This window comes from Macaca thibetana, chromosome 9 (assembly GCF_024542745.1).
Source record: "Macaca thibetana thibetana isolate TM-01 chromosome 9, ASM2454274v1, whole genome shotgun sequence".
Taxonomy (NCBI): domain Eukaryota; kingdom Metazoa; phylum Chordata; class Mammalia; order Primates; family Cercopithecidae; genus Macaca; species Macaca thibetana.
Window position 1 is genome coordinate 17,913,555 of NC_065586.1, and position 21,756 is coordinate 17,935,310.

Below are 21,756 nucleotides of genomic sequence, written 5' to 3' on the forward strand. Positions count from 1 at the left end.
TAAAATATTACAAAAGTTACTTTTAGCTGTTTCTTTTTACTTTTTAAAATCTTGCTGCTAAAGAACTTCAAATGACATATGTGACTCATATTTGCGGTGTGACTTGTATTTCTATCAGATAGTTCTGTATTAGGGAACGCAGGTTGGGAATCTTTAGGAAGGTGTTGTGAGAGGGTGACATTTTAGCCTGAAACCTGAAGAATGAGGGGAACAAGGAGACCTGGAAGATTGTGGGAAAGAACTTGGTGAAATTGACATAAAATCACAGGGGCAGAAGTTAAGTGAGGTGCTGGACTAAGGCTAAGAGAAGGAAGGGTAGAGTAGACAGGAGCCAGAACAAAAAGAAGATTGCCAGGAGTTTGGATTTTGTTCTAAAAGCAAATGGGCATCACTTTAAAAGCCAAAGAATAATCTGTTTTACACAGGCAACAGGTCAACAACTTGTGGCCACCCTAGTTGGAGTCAGGAATTACTCTTAGTGGAAAAAGAGGGTTTCATGGAAGGGCATCATTGTTATATGGGAGTCCAACTCTTTGAATCTGGCTATTGATCCTGCCTGCTTTTCCTTTCTATTTATAAAATGATAAGTAGCAAAGACCCTGGTGGTCATTAGTGTTCTGGAACTATTTGCTAAGTTTTGTTTCTCTTGTTGCTGTCATTGTTTTCTTCCACAGTGCTTTGAACCAGATGCACTATTACTAATAGCTGGAGGAAATTTTGAAGATCAGCTTAGAGAAGAAGTAGTCCAGAGAGTTTCTCTTCTCCTTCTCTATTACATTATTCATCAGGAAGAGATCTGTTCTTCAAAGCTCAACATGAGTAATAAAGAGTATAAATTTTACCTACACAGCCTACTGAGCCTCAGGCAGGATGAAGACTCCTCTTTCCTTTCACAGAATGAGACAGAAGATATCTTGGCTTTCACCAGGCAGTACTTTGACACTTCTCAAAGCCAGGTAAGAAGGCAAAATGGCTAACTGGTTCTGCTACTGAGATACAGTCCTAGAGCCTTATTGTTTGTTCCTTATTTATTTCAAAGACATTCAAGAACTTCTAAGGGAGGTAAGTATTTGTGGGTTTTGGTTATGAGATGTTAAATGACATAATTTAAAATTCCAGGTCCAAAAGAGGAAATGTAATGACTAATTGGAAGAGGAGTTTTTGCCAGAAGTTGGGTGGGTGGACAGGCACTCCAGGTGAAACGGCAGCTGTCTTCTCCTGAGTCCCTCTGAGTACTCAAATCAGTGTGACCCCAAGGCATTTTGACCAGTTTCCAAGGACTGAGCTGTAGTGGTGGAGAGCAATGTTTCTTTTGGCCTTGCCTTCTGGCTGGGAAAGGAGAAGGCAGAGACATTTTGAAAGAGATAAATTATCATTAGTTCTTTCACTGAAGAAGCAGCTTGCAAAAAGCATTACTCATGGTTGCCAGCCCTAGATGGTATCCCTTTGTGGCTTTTGACTTGTACTGCCTGTGTAGAGGGTCTATTCAAATACCTCTCCTCTCTCCCAGCTCCCACCTGGTCTCCGTTGCCTTCATTACTATTCTAGCAAAACTGGCCTTTCAGTTAGGTTTTTGCTTTCTGGTTTGCAGTGAGACATCTCAGCAGATAAAGTTCTCTGAACATAAGGTTTATTTAAGTCACTTTTTTTTTTTTTAAAGAATTAATTAAGAAGCCATTACTACATTTTGAAGAGTATGGGGAAATCATTTTTTTCTTGAATTATTCATAAACATGTATAGACAAATTTAGTTCTTGCTCTCAATTCTGGCATTCTGCAGCTTAACAACCAGCAAACATATCCTCCAATTTTCTGTAAATATGTTTAATTTCTTTTATTGGCAGAGCAAATGGAGAAGCTGTTTGCTAAGGACTTTGTGAATATCACATCCGTAGCTCTAATCCTATTAATTTCAAAATTTGAACATATTTTTATTCCTATTTTCATTTTAGGAAAAGGGATTCCTAGGCCCAGTGCAGTGGTTCATACCTGTAATCCCAACACTTTGGGAGGCTGAGGCAAGAGGATCACTTGAGGCCACGAGTTTGAGATCAGCCTAGGCAACATAGCAAGACCTTGTCTCTACAAAAATAGAATTTAAAAAATTAGCTGGATGTGGTGGCATGAGCTGGTAGTCCAGCTACTCAGGAGGCTAAGGTGGGAGGATAGCTTGTGTCTAGGAGTTTATGGTTACAATGAGCTATGACTGTGTCACTATACTCTACCCTGGGCAACAGAATGGGACCCTATCTCTAAAAGGAAAAAAAAAAAAAAAAAAGAAAAAAAAAAAAGAAAAGAAAAGAAAAAGGGGTTCTTTTACAGAACTGTTTTCTACTTAAACCAGGAGTCATGCCTACATATAATTTCTTCAGTGCAACATCTATATAATCCAAGTTTGATTCAAATTGACTGCTAAGATTTTAATCCTACCCATTAATGCCTTTTGATGGAGACGAAATGGAAACAGCACTTAAAAGGTGGTGTGGTGTGTATTTCCAGGTTTCTGGTTATCCTACACATACTGCGAATACCCAGGTTTCTGAGTATTTCTGAGATCAAACAGCCCCAGAACAGAATAAATCAGTAGTACATCTAGAACTCCTTTTTCCAGCTAGTTTCAGTCATTAAGGGTTGAACACCCTTTGTCATTAAGACTTGAACACCTGCTGAGTCATAAACCTTTGCTAGGCCTCAGACTTGTGAACACCTGGATGACATCACTGTCTCTAGTTCCTGTGAAGGGTCCGTGAGCTCATTCAACTGGGCTAGGATTCTCTAGGAAGTCAATCAGTTCAGACTTTGCAGGAGGCTTTTGGCACTTCACCACATCAGCTGTTCTTTCTCACTAGATGGCGTGAGGTCAGATGAGGTTTTGGCTCACCAGGCCCATCATTACTTGAATCTCCAGGTCTTGGTCTGCACGGTACCCAGCTTCCACAGATCAAGTCACTAATGGCTGCTCCAAGTGGGCCTCAGCCAGATCCCCAAGAGAATCAACTTGATACCCTAATCCAGGCAAGCTCCCCAAATGGCTCAGAAAGCAACATCTCTCCATTCCTTCAATCTCTTTTGTCCAAACCTGTCTGTGTTTTATCTTCCTGACTCAATCTCTCAATGTTCCCACCTCTTGAATTCTCTCCACTGTTGGCTGATTCCATGGTAAATGAACAGGAATCTCTCCCTAGTGTTCCCGTAGCCCTGCCTACTGCATGGAGGCCGGGTGTTCATGCAAAGGACTTCAGGGATTGGAACAATGGTTGGAATTCTCTTTTATCCTCAATGGTGTTTTGAGACCGTTGTTCTTTCACAACCTGCATGAAACATTCATGCTTCTTTGAGGTTCAAACTCTGTTACTTCAACTTGTTCTTTTCACCCATGGAACTTCTGGCTACTTGTCCAAATTTATCAAAATTTTGGTAACTGACTCTTAGCCTTCTACTTTGCTCTGGACCATGGTTATAAATATGCTCCTGCCAAGCTCTTCAATTACAGACTTTAAAAAAAAATAAGCTCAATGGGCACTTTTTCTCCTTGTCCTAAGTCATTAGAATGCAACCTTGACATGATAACCTTCCCTTGATCTCTCTTTTGATGAATTTATTTTCTCTTTCACTTCGTATGAAATGGGTTTAGTACAGCGCCTGGTACATTGTAGGCATTCAGATGTCTAAATGGGAATATGAATGGGATATAAAGCAAAATTAGAGCTTCTAAGATGCTTATAATTTAATGGAGGAAAATTGATATACACATTTAAAAAGGTCCGATGTCCTCTGGGAGTTCAAAGAACATGGACAGTGTGCTAGGTCTGATGTGCAATGAGCACACATTGACCTTGGGACCAGAGGCAGATGAGAAGTAGAGGGGCCCTGTGATGACACAAGGCAGCAGAGCCTGTGTGAAGTCAGGGTAGGGAATGTCGGCTGGAAAATCATTCTCCTGCAGGTTGCACTGAAAGCCAGGAGAGAGTAACAACCCACTGGTTTTAAGGATGTTAAACAATAAGAGCAGGAGATCCCCTTGGAGAAAACACATCTTTAAGAGGATAGTGAGGCTGGGTGTGGTGACTCAAGCACTTGACACTTTGGGAGGCCGAGGCAGGTGGATCACCTGAGGTCAGGAGTTTGAGATCAGCCTGGCCAACATGGTGAAACCGTATCTCTGCTAAAAATATAAAAATTAGCCAGACGTGGTGGCAGGCACCACCTGTAATCCCAGCTACTTGGAAGACTGAGGCAGCAGAATTGTTTGAACCTGGGAGGCGGAGGTTGCAGTGAGCCAAGATTGTGCCACTGCACTCCAGCCTGGGCAACAAGAGCTAAACTCGGTCTCAAAAAAAAAAAAGAAAAAATGAAAAAGAGGATAGTGAGAAAGGCTGCATAAATAAGGACTAGTGGGATGAGAGTTAGAAAATTCAGTGCCATAATAGATAAACACGTAATTTCCAAATTGAGTTGTATCTGAGACAGGAGAAAGATGATAGTCATATTCCTCCAAATGATTCCATTTTCTTTTAGACAAACTATTCCTTATCTTTTTGTGGGGGGGGGGGATATTTCAGAGATGTTCGAATCAAAATGACTTCAGAAGTTACAGTTTTCTCTTTATTTTGTATCTGATTTCAGTGTATGGAAACCAAAACACTGCAGAAAAAATCTGGAATAGTGAGCAGTGAAGGTGCTAATGAAAATACACTTCCTCAGTTGGCAGCCACGATCATTACTTTGTCCCTTCAGGGTGTTTGTCTGGGACAAGGAAACTTGCCTTCCCCAGACTACTTTACAGAGTATATTTTCAGTTCCTTGAATCGTACGCATACCCTCCGCCTATCAGGTAAGGATGTTTTCACGAATTTAACTTCCAAGTCACACCTGCTAAGTAAACTATGCCAAAAACAAAGGCCGAAGCTCTTGATGACTGAATTCGTTCAGGTATGTTTAAATACGATTTTTATTGAGTCATAAAGCCACACAGCTTAGGTGGCCTTTCAAGGCAAGTGTGCGATGAAAGGTATGTGGTGATGAGGCAAAAGCATGGACTTGGTCTATTTCTAAGTGATTGGAGTTGTGGATGTAGAGGGAGGCGGAGATTTTATGATCTGCCATAAATGCTAACTGAATAGTTTATTTGGGATGTAATGCTGGGCCAGGTCTAACAAACTGTCATGTAGAATGAAAGAATAGTATTCCAAATTGTGCAAGACATTTGGCAGCAGTTTCCTTGCAATCAGGAAAGTCATTTAATTTCAGACAGAAGTAATGTGAAATAGCCATTCTTGCTGCATTCGTGACTACCTGGTTTTGGGGGCTCCAGGATGAAATGGGATGTCAGAACTGGAATTAGAATGTGTGTTTTGCACATTTCTTTGTACTTGACAAGGCAGCAAAAATGAAATGGCTAATTCTTAAAATATACATCAAAACGCCCCTGAGATGGATTTTTTGTTGTTGTTGTTGTTTTTAGAGACAGGGTCTCATTCTGTTGCCCAGGCTCAAGTGCAGTGGTGGGACCATAGTTCACTGTAACCTCCCACTCCTGAGCAAGCCTCCCACTTCAGCCTCCTGAGTAGCTGAAACTACAGGTGTGTGTCACCATGCGCAGCTAGTTTTCTTATTTTTTGTAGAGACAGGAGTCTCACTATATTGTCCAGGCTGATCTCTGATTCCTGGCCTCAAGTGATCTGCCTGCCTTGGCCCTCTAAAGTGCTGGGACTACAGGAGTGTGCTACTGTGCCCAGTTGGATTTTTTTTTTTAAGCACCTCATTATCACAAGTTAAAAAATTGATAACGATTCCTTAATATCATAAAAAATTCAGGCTGGGTGCAGTGGCTCACGCCTGTAATCCCAGCACTTTGGAGGCTGAGGCGGGTGGATCACTTGAGGTCAGGAGTTCGAGACCAGCCTGGCCAACATGATGAAACCTCCATCTCTACTAAAAACACATACAAAAAATTAGCCAGGTGTGGTAGCACATGCCTGTAGTCCCAGTTACTCCAGAGGCAGAGGCTGGAGAATTGCTTGAACCCAGGAGGCAGAGGTTGCACTGAGTCGAGATTGAGCCACTGCACTCCAGCCTGCAAGACAGAGCGAGACTCCATCTCAAAAAAAAAAAAAAAAAAATTCAATCACTGTTCATATTTTCATAATTTTTAAAAAATTATTTTTATTGAATTATGATCAAAATGAAGTCCATAAAATGCAAATTGTTGGTATATCCCTTAGGTTTCTTTTATGCATGTCACACTTCTTCCATCTTTTCTATTTTGTTGCGAGTTTTTTTGGTTGGAAACAAAGGGGGTTGATTTCCATCTGGAGTTTGCTGATTGCAGTCCTAGTCATCTATCACGCATTTCTATTCACTGTGTTTCTTGCGTAGGGGCTGTTATATGTAGAGACTTGATAAGGTTGCTTAGCTGTTTTATGTTAGTACCTTCCATTAGAAAGCATATAGCATCTGGTCATCTCTTTTTCAGAAGTTATAAGCTATTGATGATAGTTGCCTAGACTGATTAATTATTTAGGGCTTATAAAATGGTGATCTTCTAATTCTCATTTCTTCCTGTCTAGTGTAATAATCTTATAATAGAAAAACTTCCTCTCCTCACTACTTCATTTTATTGAGATTCTTAAGGGTAGTTAAATATAAATTCTTGACACTTTAATTTGGCCATGCATTCTTCAAAAGAGAACAATTTGCTTTTAAAAATATTAATTTCCCTCCCATAGATTGTGGGCATTTGTTGTTATGTTTATACCTATGCCTTTAACATTCTTTTTGCTCTCTTAAATGAGGTCCTCTTTCATCTATCTTCTAGTTGATCTTTGTTTGTGTGTGTGTGTATATACATATATATGTTTCTAATTTTTATAGGTTAATTTTATAACCTGATTCATGATTATTTTTGTATTGATTTTTAGGAGTTTCAGATATTTAATTTCTCTAAATACATATAGTTTTGCCTATTTTTATTTCCAATTCTCATGCTTTTATTTACTTTCTCATCTAATTGCATTGGTTAATAATCTCAATATAATGTTAAATAGTAGTGGGGATGATCTGCATCCTTATTGTGTTTCTGACTTTGAAAGAGAAGCCTGTAATATTTTCTCATTAAGTTTAGAGAACAAATGAGAAAAATATATTTATAGAGTCTTTCATATTAACCCACATTTTTACATCTCCAGTGCTGGTCATTTCTTTCAGTGGACTTGATCAAAATGGGAACTTTACCCAAGTGGTAAATTTGAGTCATTTCTTTTCAGCCTAAAGAACTTCATTTTGTATTTCTTACAAGGCAAGTCTGCTAGCAATAAATTTTCTCATTCATCGTATATATGCGAATGGCTTTTTTTAAACCTTCAATTTGAAGGATTATTTTGCTAGACACAAAATTCTTGATCTTTTTTTCTTTTTCTTTTTTCAAATTTTTGTGGGTACATAGTAGGTGTATATCTTTATGGGGTACATGAAATATTTTGCTACAGGCATGCAATGTGTGATAATGACATCATAGAGAATGGCGTATCCATCCCTTCAAGCATTTATTGTTTGTGTTACCAACAGTCCAATTATATTCTTAGTTATTTTAATATTAATATTTACAATCAAGTTATTATTGACTATAGTTACCATGTTGTGCTATCAAATAACAGGTCTTATTCTTTCTAATTAATTTTGTTCTGCCCATTAACTGGCCCCCTCCCCCAGGTACATTTCCCAACCTCTGGAAACCATCTTTCTATTCTCTATGTCCATGAGTTGAATTGTTTTGATTTTTAGATCCCACAAATAAGTGAGAACATGCAATGTTTGTCTTTCTCTGCTTGGCTTAACATAGTGATCTCCAGTTTCATCCATGTTGTTGCAAATGACTGGATCCCATTCTTTTTTTATGGCTGAATGATATTCCACTGTGTATATGTACCAAATTTTCTTTATCCATTCATCTGTTGATGGACACTTAAGTTGCTTCCAGATCTTAGGTATCATGAACAGTGCTGCAACAAATGTGGGAGTGCAGATATCTCTTCAATATACTAAATTCTTTCTTTTGGGGATATACCCAGCAGTGGGATCCTTGGTCATATGATCATCATGGTCATTCAGTATGATACTAGCTGTGGGTCTAATGTATCTAGTTTTTATTATGTTGAGATATGTTCCTTCTATACCCCATTTTTTACAGTTTTTATCATGAAAGGATGTTGAATTTCATCAAATGGTTTTTCAGTATCAATTGAAATGATCGTATGATTTTTGTTCTTTATTTTGTTAATGTGATGTATTACGTTGACTGATTTTCATATGTTGAACCAACCTTGCATCCTAGCTAGGGGATAAATCCCACTTAGTCATTATGAATGATCTTTTTAATGGATTGTTGAATTCAATTTGCTAGTATTTTGTTGAGGATTTTTGCATCAATATTCATCAGAGATATTGGCCTGCCCCTCCCCTCCCCTCTCCTTCCCTTCCCTTCCTGGTGTGTCTTTGTCTGGTTTGGGTATTAGGGCAATACTGGCCTCATGGAATGAGTTCAGAAGTACTCCCTCCTCTTCTATTTTTTGGAATAGTTTGAATAGAATTGGTATTAGTTCTTCTTAAATGTTTGGTAGAATTCAGCAGTGAAGCTACTGTGTCCTGGGCTTTCCTTTACAGGGAGACTTTTTATTATGGCTTTAATCTCATCACTTGTTATTGGACTGTTCAGGTTTTGGATTTCTTCCTGGTTTAATCATGGTAGGTTGTATGTGTCTAGGAATTTGTTCATATCTTCTAGATTTTTCCAATGTATTGGCATATGGTTACTCATAGTAGCCATTAATGGTCTTTTGAATTTCTGCAGTATCAGTTATAATGTCTCTTTTTTCATCTCTGATTTTATTTATTTGGATCTTCTCTCTTATTTTCTTAGTCTGCCGAAAGGCTTGTCAATGTTCTTTAACTTTTCACGAAACCAACTTTTTGTTTCATTGATCTTTTGTATTGTTTTCTTCATTTCAAATTCATTTACTTCTGCTCTGATCTTTTTTATTTCTTTGCTTCTACTAATTTTAGGTTTGGCTTGCTCTTGCTGCTCTAGTTCTTTAAGATGCATTGTTAGATTGTTAATTTGAAATCTTTCATCTTTTTCAATGTAGGCACTTATAGCTATAAACTTTCCTCTTAATACCACTTTTGTTGTATCTCATAGGTTTTGGTATGTTGTGTTTCCATTATCATTTGTTTCAAGACATTTTTCTATTTCTTTGTTAATTTATTCATTGACCCATTGGTCATTCAGGAGCATATTGCTTAATTTCCATATATTTGCATAGTTTTCAAAAATTCCTCCTGTTTTTGATTTCTAGTTTTATTCCATTGTGGTCAGAGAAGATGCTTGATATTATTTCAATTTTTAAAAAATACTTTGAGACTTGTTTTGTGACCTAATATATGGTCTGTCCTTGAGAATGACCCATGTGCTGAAGAGAAGAATGTGCATTCTGCAGCCATTGGATGAAATGTTCTGTAAATATATATTAGATCCATTTGGTCATATAGTGCAGATTAAGTTTAATGTTACTTTGTTGATTTTCTGTCTGGAAGATCTGTCTAATGCTGACAGTGGGGTGTTGAAGTCTCCAGCTGTTATTGTACTGTGGCCTATGTCTCTCTGTAGCTCTAATAATATTTGCTTTATATATCTGGGTGCCCCAGTGTTGGGTGCATATATATTTAAAATAATTAAGTCCTCTTGCTGGATCGACACTTTTATCATTATATAGTGACTTTTCTCCCTTCTTACAGTCTTTGTCTTGAAATCTATTTTGTCTGGTATAAGGATAGTGACTCCTGCTTTTTTTTTTTTTTTTTTTTTTTTTTGGTTTCCATTGGCATGGAATATCTTTTTCCATCCCTTTATTTTTAGTCTATATGTGTATTTATAGGTGAAGTGTGTTTCTTATAGGCAATAGATCAATGGGTCTTATATTTTTTAATCCATTCTGCCAGTCTATATCTTTTGATTGGAGAGTTTAGTTCATTTACATTCAATGTTATTATTGGTAAGTGAGGACTCACTCCTGCCATTTTGTTATTTGTTTTCTGGTCATTTTCTTTCCTTCCTTTCTTCCTTTAGTGAAGGTGATTTTCCCTGGTTATATGATTTAGTTTCTTGCTTTTAGGTTTTGTGTAACCATGGTATGTTTTCTGTTTGAAGTTACCATGAGATTTGCAAATACTATCCTATAATCCATTATTTTAAACTTACAGAAACTTAGCACTGTTTGTATAAACAAAAACCAAGAAAAAAGAAAATTAATAAAAACTCTACACCTTAATTTTGTCCCCCAACTTTTAAACTTTTTGTTGTTTATATCACATTGTGCTGTCTATGTCTTGAAGAGTTGTTATAGTTATTGCATTTCATTGATTTATCATTTAGTCTTTCTACTTAGGATAGGAGTAGTTTACACAACAGTTACAGTGTTATAGTATTCTGGGTTTTTCTGTGTACTTACTAGTGAGTTTTGTACCTTCAGGTGATTATTATTATTCATTAACATCCATTTCTTTCTGATTGAAATAGTCCCTTAAGCATTTCTTATAGGACCGGTCTAGAATTAATAAAATTCCCCAGCTTTTGCTTGTCTAGGAAAATCTTTATTTCTCCTTCATGTTTAAAGAATATTTTCACAGGATATACTATTCTAGGGTAACAGTTTTCTTCCTTCAGCACTTTAAATATGTTATGCCACTATCTCCTGGCCTGTAAGACTTCCACTGAAAAGTCTGCTGTCAGACATATTGGAGTTCCGTTGTACATTTGTTCCTTTTCTCCTGCTTTTAGGATCCTTTCTTTATCTTTGATCTTTGGTAGTTTGCTTATTAAATGCCTTGAGGTAGTCGTCTTTGGGTCAGATCTGCTTGCTGTTCTATAACCTTCTTGTACTTGGATATTGATGTCTTTCTTTAGGGTTGGAAAGTTCTCTGTTATTATCCCTTTGAATAAACTGTCTAACCCTATCTCTCTCCCTATCTCCTCTTTGAGGTCAATAACTCAGATATTCCCCTCTGAGGCTATTTCCTAGATTCAGTAGTTGTGCTTTTTTTTTTTTTTTTTTTATTCTTCTGTCTCCTTGAACTGTGTATTTTCAAATAGCCTGTCTGCAAGCTTACTATTTTTTTCTTCCACTTGATCAGTTCTGCTATTAAGACTCTGATGAATTCTTCAGTATGCCAGTTACACTTTTTAGCTCCAGAATTTTTAAAATTATTTTTTAACTATTTAATATTTTAAAATATTTTATTTTAAATTATTGGATTCTTTTAAATTATTTCTATCTTTGTTAAATTTATCTGAATTCTGAGTTCCTTCTCTGTGTTACCTTAAATTTCATTGAGTTTCCTCAAAACAGCCATTTTGAATACTCTATCTGAAAAGTCACATATCTCTGTTTCTCCAGAATTGTTCCCTGGTGCCTTATTTAATTCATTTGGTGAAGTAATTTTTTCCTGGAATATCTTGATACTTGTAGATATTTGTTTGTGTCTGGGCATTGAAGAGTTAGGTGTTTATTGTAGTCATCACTGTCTGGATTTGTCTGTATCCACTGTTCTTGGAAAGGCTTTCCAGATAGTCCGAAGGACTTAGGTGTATGATCTATGCTGTATCTGCTTTAGGATACAGATCTGCTGTATCTGCACCCCAAACCCTGTAACACTGTAGTTCTTGCAGACTCATACAGGTATCACCCTGATGGTCCTGGACAAGATCCTGGAGAATTCTTTGGATTACCGGGCACAGACTCTTGTTCTCTTCCCTTTCTAAGCAAATGGAGTCTCTCACTCTCTGTTCTGAGCCACCTGAAACTGAGAGTGGACTGACACAAGCACCACTGTGCCCACCACCACTATGACCACACTGGGTCAGCACAGCACTGGGTCTCACCCAAGGCCCACTGTAACCACTCCCTGGCTATGTTTGCTCAAGGCCTTGGGACTCTACAATCAGCAGGTGGTGAAGCCAGCCAGGTTTGTGCTCCACTCTTCAGAGATACAAGTTACCCCAGTTCCCCGGCAAGGTCCAGAGGTGCCATACAGGAGCCAGGATCTAGAGTCAAAAACCTTAGAAGTCTACCTGGTGTTCTACTGTATTGCAGCTGATCTGGCACTCAAATCACAAGACGTAGTCCTTCTTACTTTTCCCTCCGCTTTACGAAGGCAGAGGAGCCTTACCCTGTGGCCAACACCACCGCAGGTCCATGGGGAGGGCTGCCAGACTACCACCAATGTTCCCTTAAGGCCCAAGGGCTCTTGAATCAACTTCTGGTGAATGCTGCCTGGCCCTTGGACTTATGCTTCAAGTCAGTGGACTCCCCTAGGCCCAGGACAGGTCCAGAAATCCCATCCAAGAGCTAAGTCCTGGAATCTGGGACTGCCCCCCTGGCTCTAAGAGTCTGTTTGGTGCTCTAACACACTGTGGCTCAGCTGATACCTGAAGACAGCAAATCTCAGAGCCTCACCCAAGGCACTTGACATAGTACTTGAGTATCACTGCTGGTTGTTTAAGGTCCAAGTGCTCTTCAGTTAGCAAGTGACAAATCCTGCCAGGACTGGGTCCTTCCCTTCAAAGAAGCAGGTTCCTTTCTGGCCCAGGGAATGTTTAGAAATATTGTCTGAGAGCTAGGACCTGAAAACAGGACCTTGCAACTCTAGCAACTCTAACCACAGCCCCATCCTGCTGCTGTGGCTGAGCTGGTATCCAAGATGCAATACAGAATCCTCCCCACTCTTTCCTCTCCTTTCCTTATGTGGGAGTAAGAAGTCTCTTTTGGGATGATAGCTGTGCAGCCTGGGGTTAGGAAAGGGATAATGCCAGCATTGTCCTGGCTGGTGTCTCTGTAGGTCATGTGCCGCACTCCCCAAGTCCAGTGTCTCTGGGTCCAGTACAGAACTAGGACTCATGTAAAAGTTGCCGTCTTTGTGGCCTAGACTGCCTTTCAAGTTTATTAGCACCCCAGAGCACTTTAGCCTGAGGTGGCAAGGCTTGTGGGGGAAGTCAGGTTCTAACTGCTAAGATCAGGGGTTCCCCTCTGGCTATGGCTGGTTTAAATGCTTCCTCCATAGGCGGATGTCAGCTGAGTTTGGTCCTGTTTTCCTTTCTGCTATAACAGGACAGCATTGAGTTCAATGCCTCACAATTTCTGTGCCCTCCCACTGTCAGTGCCCAGAGATGCTCTCTGCACCACACTGCTGCTGCCAGAGATGCAAGACTGTTTTTTCTACCTCTTCAGTGCCTGTTTCAGTAATATGAAGTTAAAACCAGACACTATGAGGGCTCACCTGAATTTTAGTTTTTATGAAGGTGCTTTTCTTGTGTAAATGTTTGTTAAATTGGTGTCCTTGTGGGGAGGTGATTGGTGGAGCCTTCTATTCTGCCATCTTGCTCTGTCTCCTCCAGTTTTTTTCTTTAGCTCTTTGAATATATCATTTCACTACCTTCTGGTCCCCATTATTTAGATGGGAAGTCAGCCATTAACTGTAGTCATGTTCCCATGTAGGTGATGAGACATTTTCTTTTGCTGCTTTCAAGATTTTATCTTCTGTTGTAGTTGTTGATTTTTGTTTTTGTTTTTGTTTTTTTTTGAGATGGATTCTCACTCTGTTGCTGAGGTTAGAAGTGCAGTGGTGCCATTTCAGCTCACTGCAACCTCCACCCACTGGGTTCAAGCGATTCTCTTGCCTCGGCTTCCTGAGTAGCTTGGATTACAGGTGCCTGCCACCAAGCTTGGTTAATTTTTGTATTTTTTTTTTTTCAGTAGAGAGGGGGTTTCACCATGTTGGCCTGGCTGGTCTTGAACTCCTGATCTCAGGTGATCCACCCGCCTCAGCCTCCCAAAGTGCTGGGATCACAGGCCTGAGCCACCAGGCCAGGACTCAAGATTTTGTCTTTGACTTTCAGCAGTTTGACTGTAATGTATCTGGGTGTGAATCTTTTTGTATTTATCTTACTTGGTGTTTGATATGCTTCTTGAGCATGTATGTTCAGGCTTTTATATCAGATTTTGAAAGTTTTGGCCATTATTTCCTCCAATATTTTTTCTAATCCTTTCTCTTTCTCCTTTCTCTGACTGCCAATATGTATACATTGGTACACTTGCTCTTGTTACAGGTATCTGACACTTGTTCTTTTTCTTTTTTCTTTCTGTTCTTTAGAATGAATTATTTCTGTTAATCTATACTCATGTTCAGTGATTTGTTTCTTCTGCCCTCTCAAATATGCTGTTGAGTTCCTCTAGTAAACTTTTTGTTTCACTTATTGTCTCAATATTCTTCAACTCCAGAATTTTCATTTGGACGTTTATATAATTTAGATTTCCTTATTAAAAATTGCTATTAATTGATTTATTATTGTCAAACTTTCCTTTAATTCTTTAAATATAATTTCCTTTAGTTCCTTAAACATAATAGCTCCTTCAAAGTCTGTATTTGCTAGTTCCAACATCTGGAAATACTGAGATGTATTTATTGACTGCTTTTTATTTCTATCACTGTTGATAACATTTAGGAAAATTCCATTTTAATCATAAGTAAGAAGATGTATAAATCCATATAAATTTACTATTATATTTATTTCTTCTTTGTACAAATTATTTTTTAAAAGCCTAGAGCTATACTGAGGGAAACTAATCTGCGATCTTTAAACTGACTGCCATACCATAGTTGCATTAGAAAACAAGATCTAGTTTGTTTCTAGAATCTTTTATCCCTTTCACGACTTTTCTCTCTTTTGCATATACACTTAAAAGGAAAACAATTTGATTGACTTGACTAAAGTAATAATTAATCTATGATGGATGTATAATGCCTCCAGGGAATAATTTCCTAAGGATAAGGCCAGTTTCATCTTTAATTTACATTTTTATAGAAAAAGAAAATACTTGACTCAATGGAAGGCTTTTTTTTTTTTTTTTTTTTTTTTTTTTTTTTTTTTTTTTTTTTTTTTTTTTGAGACGGAGTCTCGCTCTGTCGCCCAGGCTGGAGTGCAGTGGCCGGATCTCAGCTCACTGCAAGCTCCGCCGTGGAAGGCATTTTCATTGGTGGAAATGTCCATTCCATCATCTCTAGGGCTTAAAAATGATAAGAATTCTTTGTAAGGGAATATCTATGCTGTAGCTATGTGACATTGTGACTATTCTGAACTTATCTATTCTATGTGACACCAGATTTTATATGAAATTTCTAGAACTCGACCAACTCCTCAACACTCTCTGGACCAGAAGTACTTGTATCAAAAAGGATAAAATCCATCAACTTCAAAGGAAACAAAACAGCATAATAACCCCTGATCAGGACTATTCTAATTTCTCTTCATCCATGGACGAAGAGTCTGAGGATGGCCCAATTTCCTGGGATCAGGTATTGCCATTGTTTCTCTTATGCAAGTATTTGCTACTGTCAAAGGAAGCCCAGCTGTGAAAGTTTTACTAGAGTTGTAGAAAACTTAAAGAATATTGTGTATTATCATGAAAAGTAAAAATATTCTAGTTCCACACGTAGTTACAGTTTTCTTTCTCTAAAAGTGTATCTCTGTAGACATAAAAACAAAGCCAAGGTATATAGGGGAATGAAATATATTGCTTTTTCTTCCCTTGAGTTCAGATCAAATGAATTAATAATTAATTCAGAAAACATATTGAGCATTTTATGCACACCACTAATCATCCTGGGCACGAGAGATACAATGTTGAACAAAAATAGGCACGTATTTTTGCTATTACGTATCTTAAAAGTTAATTTCTGTTACTTCTGCCATGTATAAAAGGCATCTGTTGAAGCCGACTCTTTCAAACTCATGTTTACTGTATTCAACTGCAGGTGCCAAGAGTTGATTTCCTTATTAATCCATGTTTTTGAAGTTTCCTTAATTAGGGCCAACTCTCAGGAAGACAGCAAATAGGGTCTCTTCATGGAGATCTTATTTGAATAAAGAATAAAGGTTATTTCTTAAAATTTTGGGGTTACTTAAGGCATGCATCTTCTAAGAATGCTGATAATCATTTTCTGTGCAAAACAAACACAATCTCTTCTCCAATAATTCTTCTCTATTCCAACACATGTCTTTGTCTGTGATTCCTGATGGGGTTCTAAAGTGGGACACCAGATTTGAGGACTCTGCCTATATTATTAGGTCAATGGTTTTCCAAGGGTTGTGCCTAGGCCAGCAGCAGCAGCATCACCTGGGAACTTGTTGGAAATGTACATCCTCAGGCCCCAACCCGGAATCTACTGAATCATAAACCCCAAGAGTAGTGTCCAGAACTCTGTCTTTTAACAAGCCCTGCAAGTAATTCTCAAAACTAAAGATTAGAAACCACTGCTTTTGAATATGTTTGTAAAGCTTCCATAGAAATCTGATAACATCAACACAAGTACAAACATATTTCAAAGTTACAGAGGAAGGAATAAAGATATTTTAAAGATTATTGCCTGCATAATCTAAATATTCATTTTCTTTTTAAAAAATAGGTCATGTTCAAAATTTTATAGAATATAATGAGTCCCCAGTAAGGACATTTATGTTAGTGATTTCAGAAGAAACTTACTTAATGACCTAAATGGCACAAGAGCAGCAAGCGAAGATTAAGGGCACTGAAGTTTGTGATAGAATAAACTTACTCTGTGAGAAGGTATTCTAAAACTAGAAACTATTCAACTTCTTGACAACAAACTGCAGGAAGGTGCATAGTATTCTCTTCTTGTTTCTTTCTCCATTCCTTTATTCACCAGTCAGGCATTTTCTGATAGGAATTGTATTATGAAACTATCATCAAAAGTTTGTTGCCAGTGTCCTTTTATTTTTGTCAATATTATTGATGATGAAATAATTAAATTCTGTCAATAACAAGTGGTGCAAAAGAGAATCTTGTCTTTGGCGTACATTATTTTGATAAAGGGAAAAAACCCACAAGTTTAGCTTTCTGTGGATGCTTTTTGTAGCAGAAACTTTCTGGAGTTCTTGCCCAATCCCTTACTGAGAAATGCCTTCCTCACCCACAGGAGTGAGGTTGGCACCCATGTTTGAACATCTTTATTCCATCTCCTACTACTTGGGCAAAACCGATTGAACTAAATGGACTCCTGACCCCAAGAGATACCATCTGCGGCTTTGCTGAATCATCAGATCTCTCTCAGGACTTAGAGATGCAGCATTCTTGGGCTCTTGGAGTGAAAAGTCACTTTAGAGTTGGGGCTTATATGGCCGTGAGTTTACGAGAGAGGGCCAAACTGTGAAAGGAAATAGATCTATGGAGAGGGAAACAGGAACAAGAAAATACTCGGCTCAGGGAGGGAGTGGAGGGCGGGGGTGGGAAGAAGGTTGTGGGCAGAGATCATGCATCTTTGGTTTCCCAGCTTCAAGTTGTCATTCCTTATGAAGTGTGGGCATTCTTTCAGTCCCTGGATTCTTTGAGACCATCTGTGCTTTTCTAATACAATCCCCTCTTGATTTTCTGATTTCAGTGGGTTCTGTTCCATGCACCCAAACATTTCCTGATCAAGATAAAACTTTTTATCCATGAAATCATCTCTAAAGATTTTTATGTGGGGGAAAAAGACAAACAGCAACTGTGTCATCATTATTTACAGATTAGCAAAGTGCCTTTATTAAAACATCTCTAAATTATACAGCGTGGCACACCAACTCAGCTTTGCAAACCACTGATTTTTAAAACAATACCTTACTGATCGCAACTAAAGATCACAAAGACATTGCATCAGGGTCTTATTTCAATAGAAAACATCCATTTGTGAGAGCGAAACTACATACCACTCTCATTCACCTATTAAAACTTCTAAATTGTAATTTTTGACAATGTCAACCTTTATTCTGAGATGGACAAATGTCTTGTGGCCATTTTTAGAGACTGTGGCATTTGTTCTTTACTTATTCTTCTCTCTCATAAATATGCCTATACAGTATGAAAACAAATTGTACAGATTTAGGTAAAAATTAGTAAAGTCAGTAAGAAATAATGATGTTTTCAACTGTGTGTGTGTGTGTGTGTGTGTGTGTGAAGAAGGGATGCCAATTGAGAGAGGTAGCTATATCATTTGGTATTTACACAGCAGCTGGTTGACATAGCTTTACTTTCAAAAATTTTACCGTTACTTTTAGGACTTCTGAAAGTACACGTTTCCTACACAGGCTGACTAAATCAAACAGTATTAAAGACAGTGACCTCATTACCGTAGGACTTCTGTTTATTGTATGAAGTCTTTGTTAACACAAATCTATCCTCATTGAAAAAGAACAAAAACATCAAAGTATCCTAAGGCTGCTGGTTAGACCACCACTCAACACATTGTAAAACACAATGTGTCTTTCTAGGAAAGAAAAAGTGTGCAAAACTCGTACGAAATAATGCTCAGAATGAAAATGAGATATTGCAGACTTTGGTCAGAGATTTAAAATATCCTTAGGAATCACATGTAGCTGAAAGTTTGCAGGGAAACACGTGTCATACTGGCTTCATGTGTGTGTTCTAGCCATTCCATCTAGAATTCACTCCTCAAGAATGACAACTGGTGGAGAATCTAGTTTAAATATGCTGAGATTAGTAACAATGTTATATGTTTTCCTCACACAGACTTGCTTCTCTGCTAGGCAGCTGGTGGAGATATTTCTACAGAAGAGCCTCTCACCCATTTCTAAGGAGGACTTTAAGCAAATGAGTCCAGGGATCATCCAGCAACTCCTCAGCTGCTCCTGCCACTTGCCCAAGGACCAACAAGCAAAGCTGCCACCCACCACTCTGGAGAGTAAGTTCTAGATCTTCCTTCAGAAAGTTGATGTGCACAATGTATGCAATAATAATAGTAAACACAGGATACTTATTATATACCAGGCACAGTTCTAAACATTTTACATTTATCAACTCATTTAATCCTCCTAACAATGCTACAAGGTAGATATTATTATTCCCATTTTACAGATGAGGAAACTGAGGCACAGAGTGATTAAGTGACTTTCCCAAAGATACACAGCTGGGAGGTGATGGAGCTGCCATTCAAACCTAGGCAAGCTGGCCCTGGAGTCCTTGTTTCTAACCACAATACATACTACTCTTCGATGAATATTTTATATTTGTATATGGTTTATATGAATTAATTATGCCTTCTATAGTTGACTCAATCGTGGATCAACATAAAAGGCCATAGTTGAGAGGTGGCATGGTAAAAGAGAAAGCAATAGCATTGGAATCTGGATCGCAGAACTGAGTCACGCCTTCTTTCCTCAGATACTTCGTGATCTTAAGCAATTTCTCCCCAAGATGGTTTCTTTTCCAGCCCAGTAGAAAGCAGTGATATCCTATAGGGCTGCCTTTCTCACATCATGGCATGTATAAAAAATGAAAACACATTATGAGAAACCAAAGCTCAGTGGGCTGCTGTGGGATGAAGGTGACCCATCCAGGGAGATACCAGCCTCCCAGACGTAGCTGTCAGTCCCAGGAAGGGAAGGGATCATTATGTGCAGTTACCTGTATCCCACTGAGTCATTGCAATAGATGAGATCTCTCTAAGGGCTTCACTGGGTACCCGTGAGGTTCAAATGGGATAACGTGGACAAAAATGTCTTCAGTAAATTTAAAGCTCTGTATATTTAAAAGACAAAAAAAAAAAATGGTTGTCTGAGAACAATCCATGTTATCTAGTAAAAATGTGACAAGTAACTTACCATTGATATGAGGGCCTTAGATACATTATTTTCTCAGAGCTGTGTTTCTTTCTCTTTGAGATAACCTGCAATACCAATCATAGCTGAGCTGTTCAGCTACCCACCTCTAACTCACAGTGGATTCTGTAACATCAAGAGGCTTAATTGAAAATGTTAGGTGAACAAAAACATGCCAGGCCTAAATATCTAAGATTCCACATTCACTAAGAGAAAAAGAGCTTCATTAATAGTGAGCAGCTAAATAACTCAGCACTTGGTGGTCATTCAGTGAGGCTCAGAACACGGATGAAGACAGCACGGTGGCACCTAGGAGCATCCCTGGGCATGTTGACATTCCTACCACCTGGCTTGGGGCTGGAATGTATAGGCTGCTCGGAAAAGGGTTTTGAAATTAAGACCTATGAAAAAAGTTGTATCTCCTCTCGAATGAACTTCTAGACACTTCTGGGGAATAGCCTTCCTGGGAAACATCCCAACATGTCACACTCACTAAATAATCCAGAAAGGGGCCAGGCGCGGTGGCTCACGCCTGTAATCCCAGCACTTCGTGAGGCCGAGGCGGTTGGATCACGAGGTCAGGAGATGGAGACCATCCTGGTTTATGCGGTGAAACTCCGTCTCTACTAAAAATGCAAAGAAAATAGCTGGGCATGCTGGTGGGCGCCTGTAATCCCAGCTACTCGGGAGGCTGAGGCAGGAGAATGGCATGAACCCGGGAGGCGGAGCTTGCAGTGAGCCGAGATTGTGCCACTGCACTCCAGCCTGGGTGACAGAGGAAGACTCCGTCTCAAAAAAAAAAAAAAAAAGAATCTAGAAAGGCCAGGTGCAGTGTCTCCTAGTACTTTGGGAGAGGCAAGGCAGAGGGATTGCCTGAGCCCAGGAGTTTGAGACTAGCCTGGGCAACATAGAGAGACCCCATCTCTACAAAAAGAAAAATTAGTCAGGCATGGTGGCACGTACCTGTGGTCTCAGATACTCAGGAGGCTGAGGCGGGAGGATCATTAGAGCCCAGCAGTTTGAGGCTGTGGTGAGCTATGACAATGCCATTGCATTCCAGTTGGGTGATAGAGAGACCCTGTCTTAAAAACAAGAACCTAGGCCTGGCGCGGCAGCTCACTCCTGTAATCCCAGCACTTTGGGAGGCCGAGGTGGGCGGATCACGAGGTCAGGAGTTCGAGACCAGCCTGGCCAACATGGTGAAACCCCGTCTCTACTGAAAATACAAAAATTAGCTGGGTATGGTGGTGGGCGCCTATAATCCCAGCTACTCGGGAGACTGAGGCAGGAGAATCGTTTGAACCCGGGAGGTAGAGGTTGCAGTGAGCCAAGATCACAACATTGCACTCCAGCCTGGGCGACAGGGTGAGATTCTATCTCAAAAAAAAAAAAAACCTAGGAAAACATCCCTGTCCTCAATCGAAAATGTTGCATTATGTGAATAGGGAAAGGCTTTAATTTCAAAAGTTCTTTTGAAATTATAGAAATGTATGATATCATACTGAAGAGAGGAGGACTTGGGGAGACATTATTAAGAAAATACTGTCCGTATACTGAAACTCAACCACTAAGCACCACCTTTGAATTTCCAGGAGTTTTATGGCCATGTACAAATTAAGTTTCAGATCTATTCAGAGTAGCTGCTCAGAAGTGGCTAAGAATTTAGTGGCCAGGTCAAGCTCTATTGTAATCATGGGAAACTTTAGAACCTGTCTGCAAGTTGCCTCACGCCAATCAAGACTTCATGGCACCTATGCAGGGACCTGGGGTAAATTAGCAGAGTCCTGTGACCATAGGTCAGATACTTTATGGTTTCGAGGCTGTCCTTCCTACATGAAATCCAGTGAAATATGACCCATAGAGAATCTAAAAAGATTTGCTAACCTCTGAAGTTATGAAAAATTCATTTTCCTGCATGGGTAGGAGCCCACAGGGGTGGGGGGTAGCAAAATAACTGAAGAAGTTTCAACTTTGCCTTTTGCCTGGGAAATGTCATACCCTGATTTGTCATTGTGCTTTCTGGGCATTTTGTG

General features: G+C 39.0%; 1 protein-coding gene across 3 annotated transcripts in view; it reads left to right on the plus strand.

Annotated features, from left to right (window-relative positions):
* SLC39A12 (solute carrier family 39 member 12) overlaps positions 1-21,756 on the plus strand; it is an 80,823-nt gene that overhangs the window by 9,222 nt on the left and 49,845 nt on the right. For all 3 annotated transcript variants that reach the window (XM_050805394.1, XM_050805395.1, XM_050805396.1), the window contains exons 3-6: positions 675-956; positions 4,627-4,834; positions 15,233-15,405; positions 18,636-18,807. In XM_050805394.1, the coding sequence (XP_050661351.1) occupies positions 675-956; positions 4,627-4,834; positions 15,233-15,405; positions 18,636-18,807 (835 nt within the window). The remainder of the gene's footprint in view (positions 1-674; positions 957-4,626; positions 4,835-15,232; positions 15,406-18,635; positions 18,808-21,756) is intronic.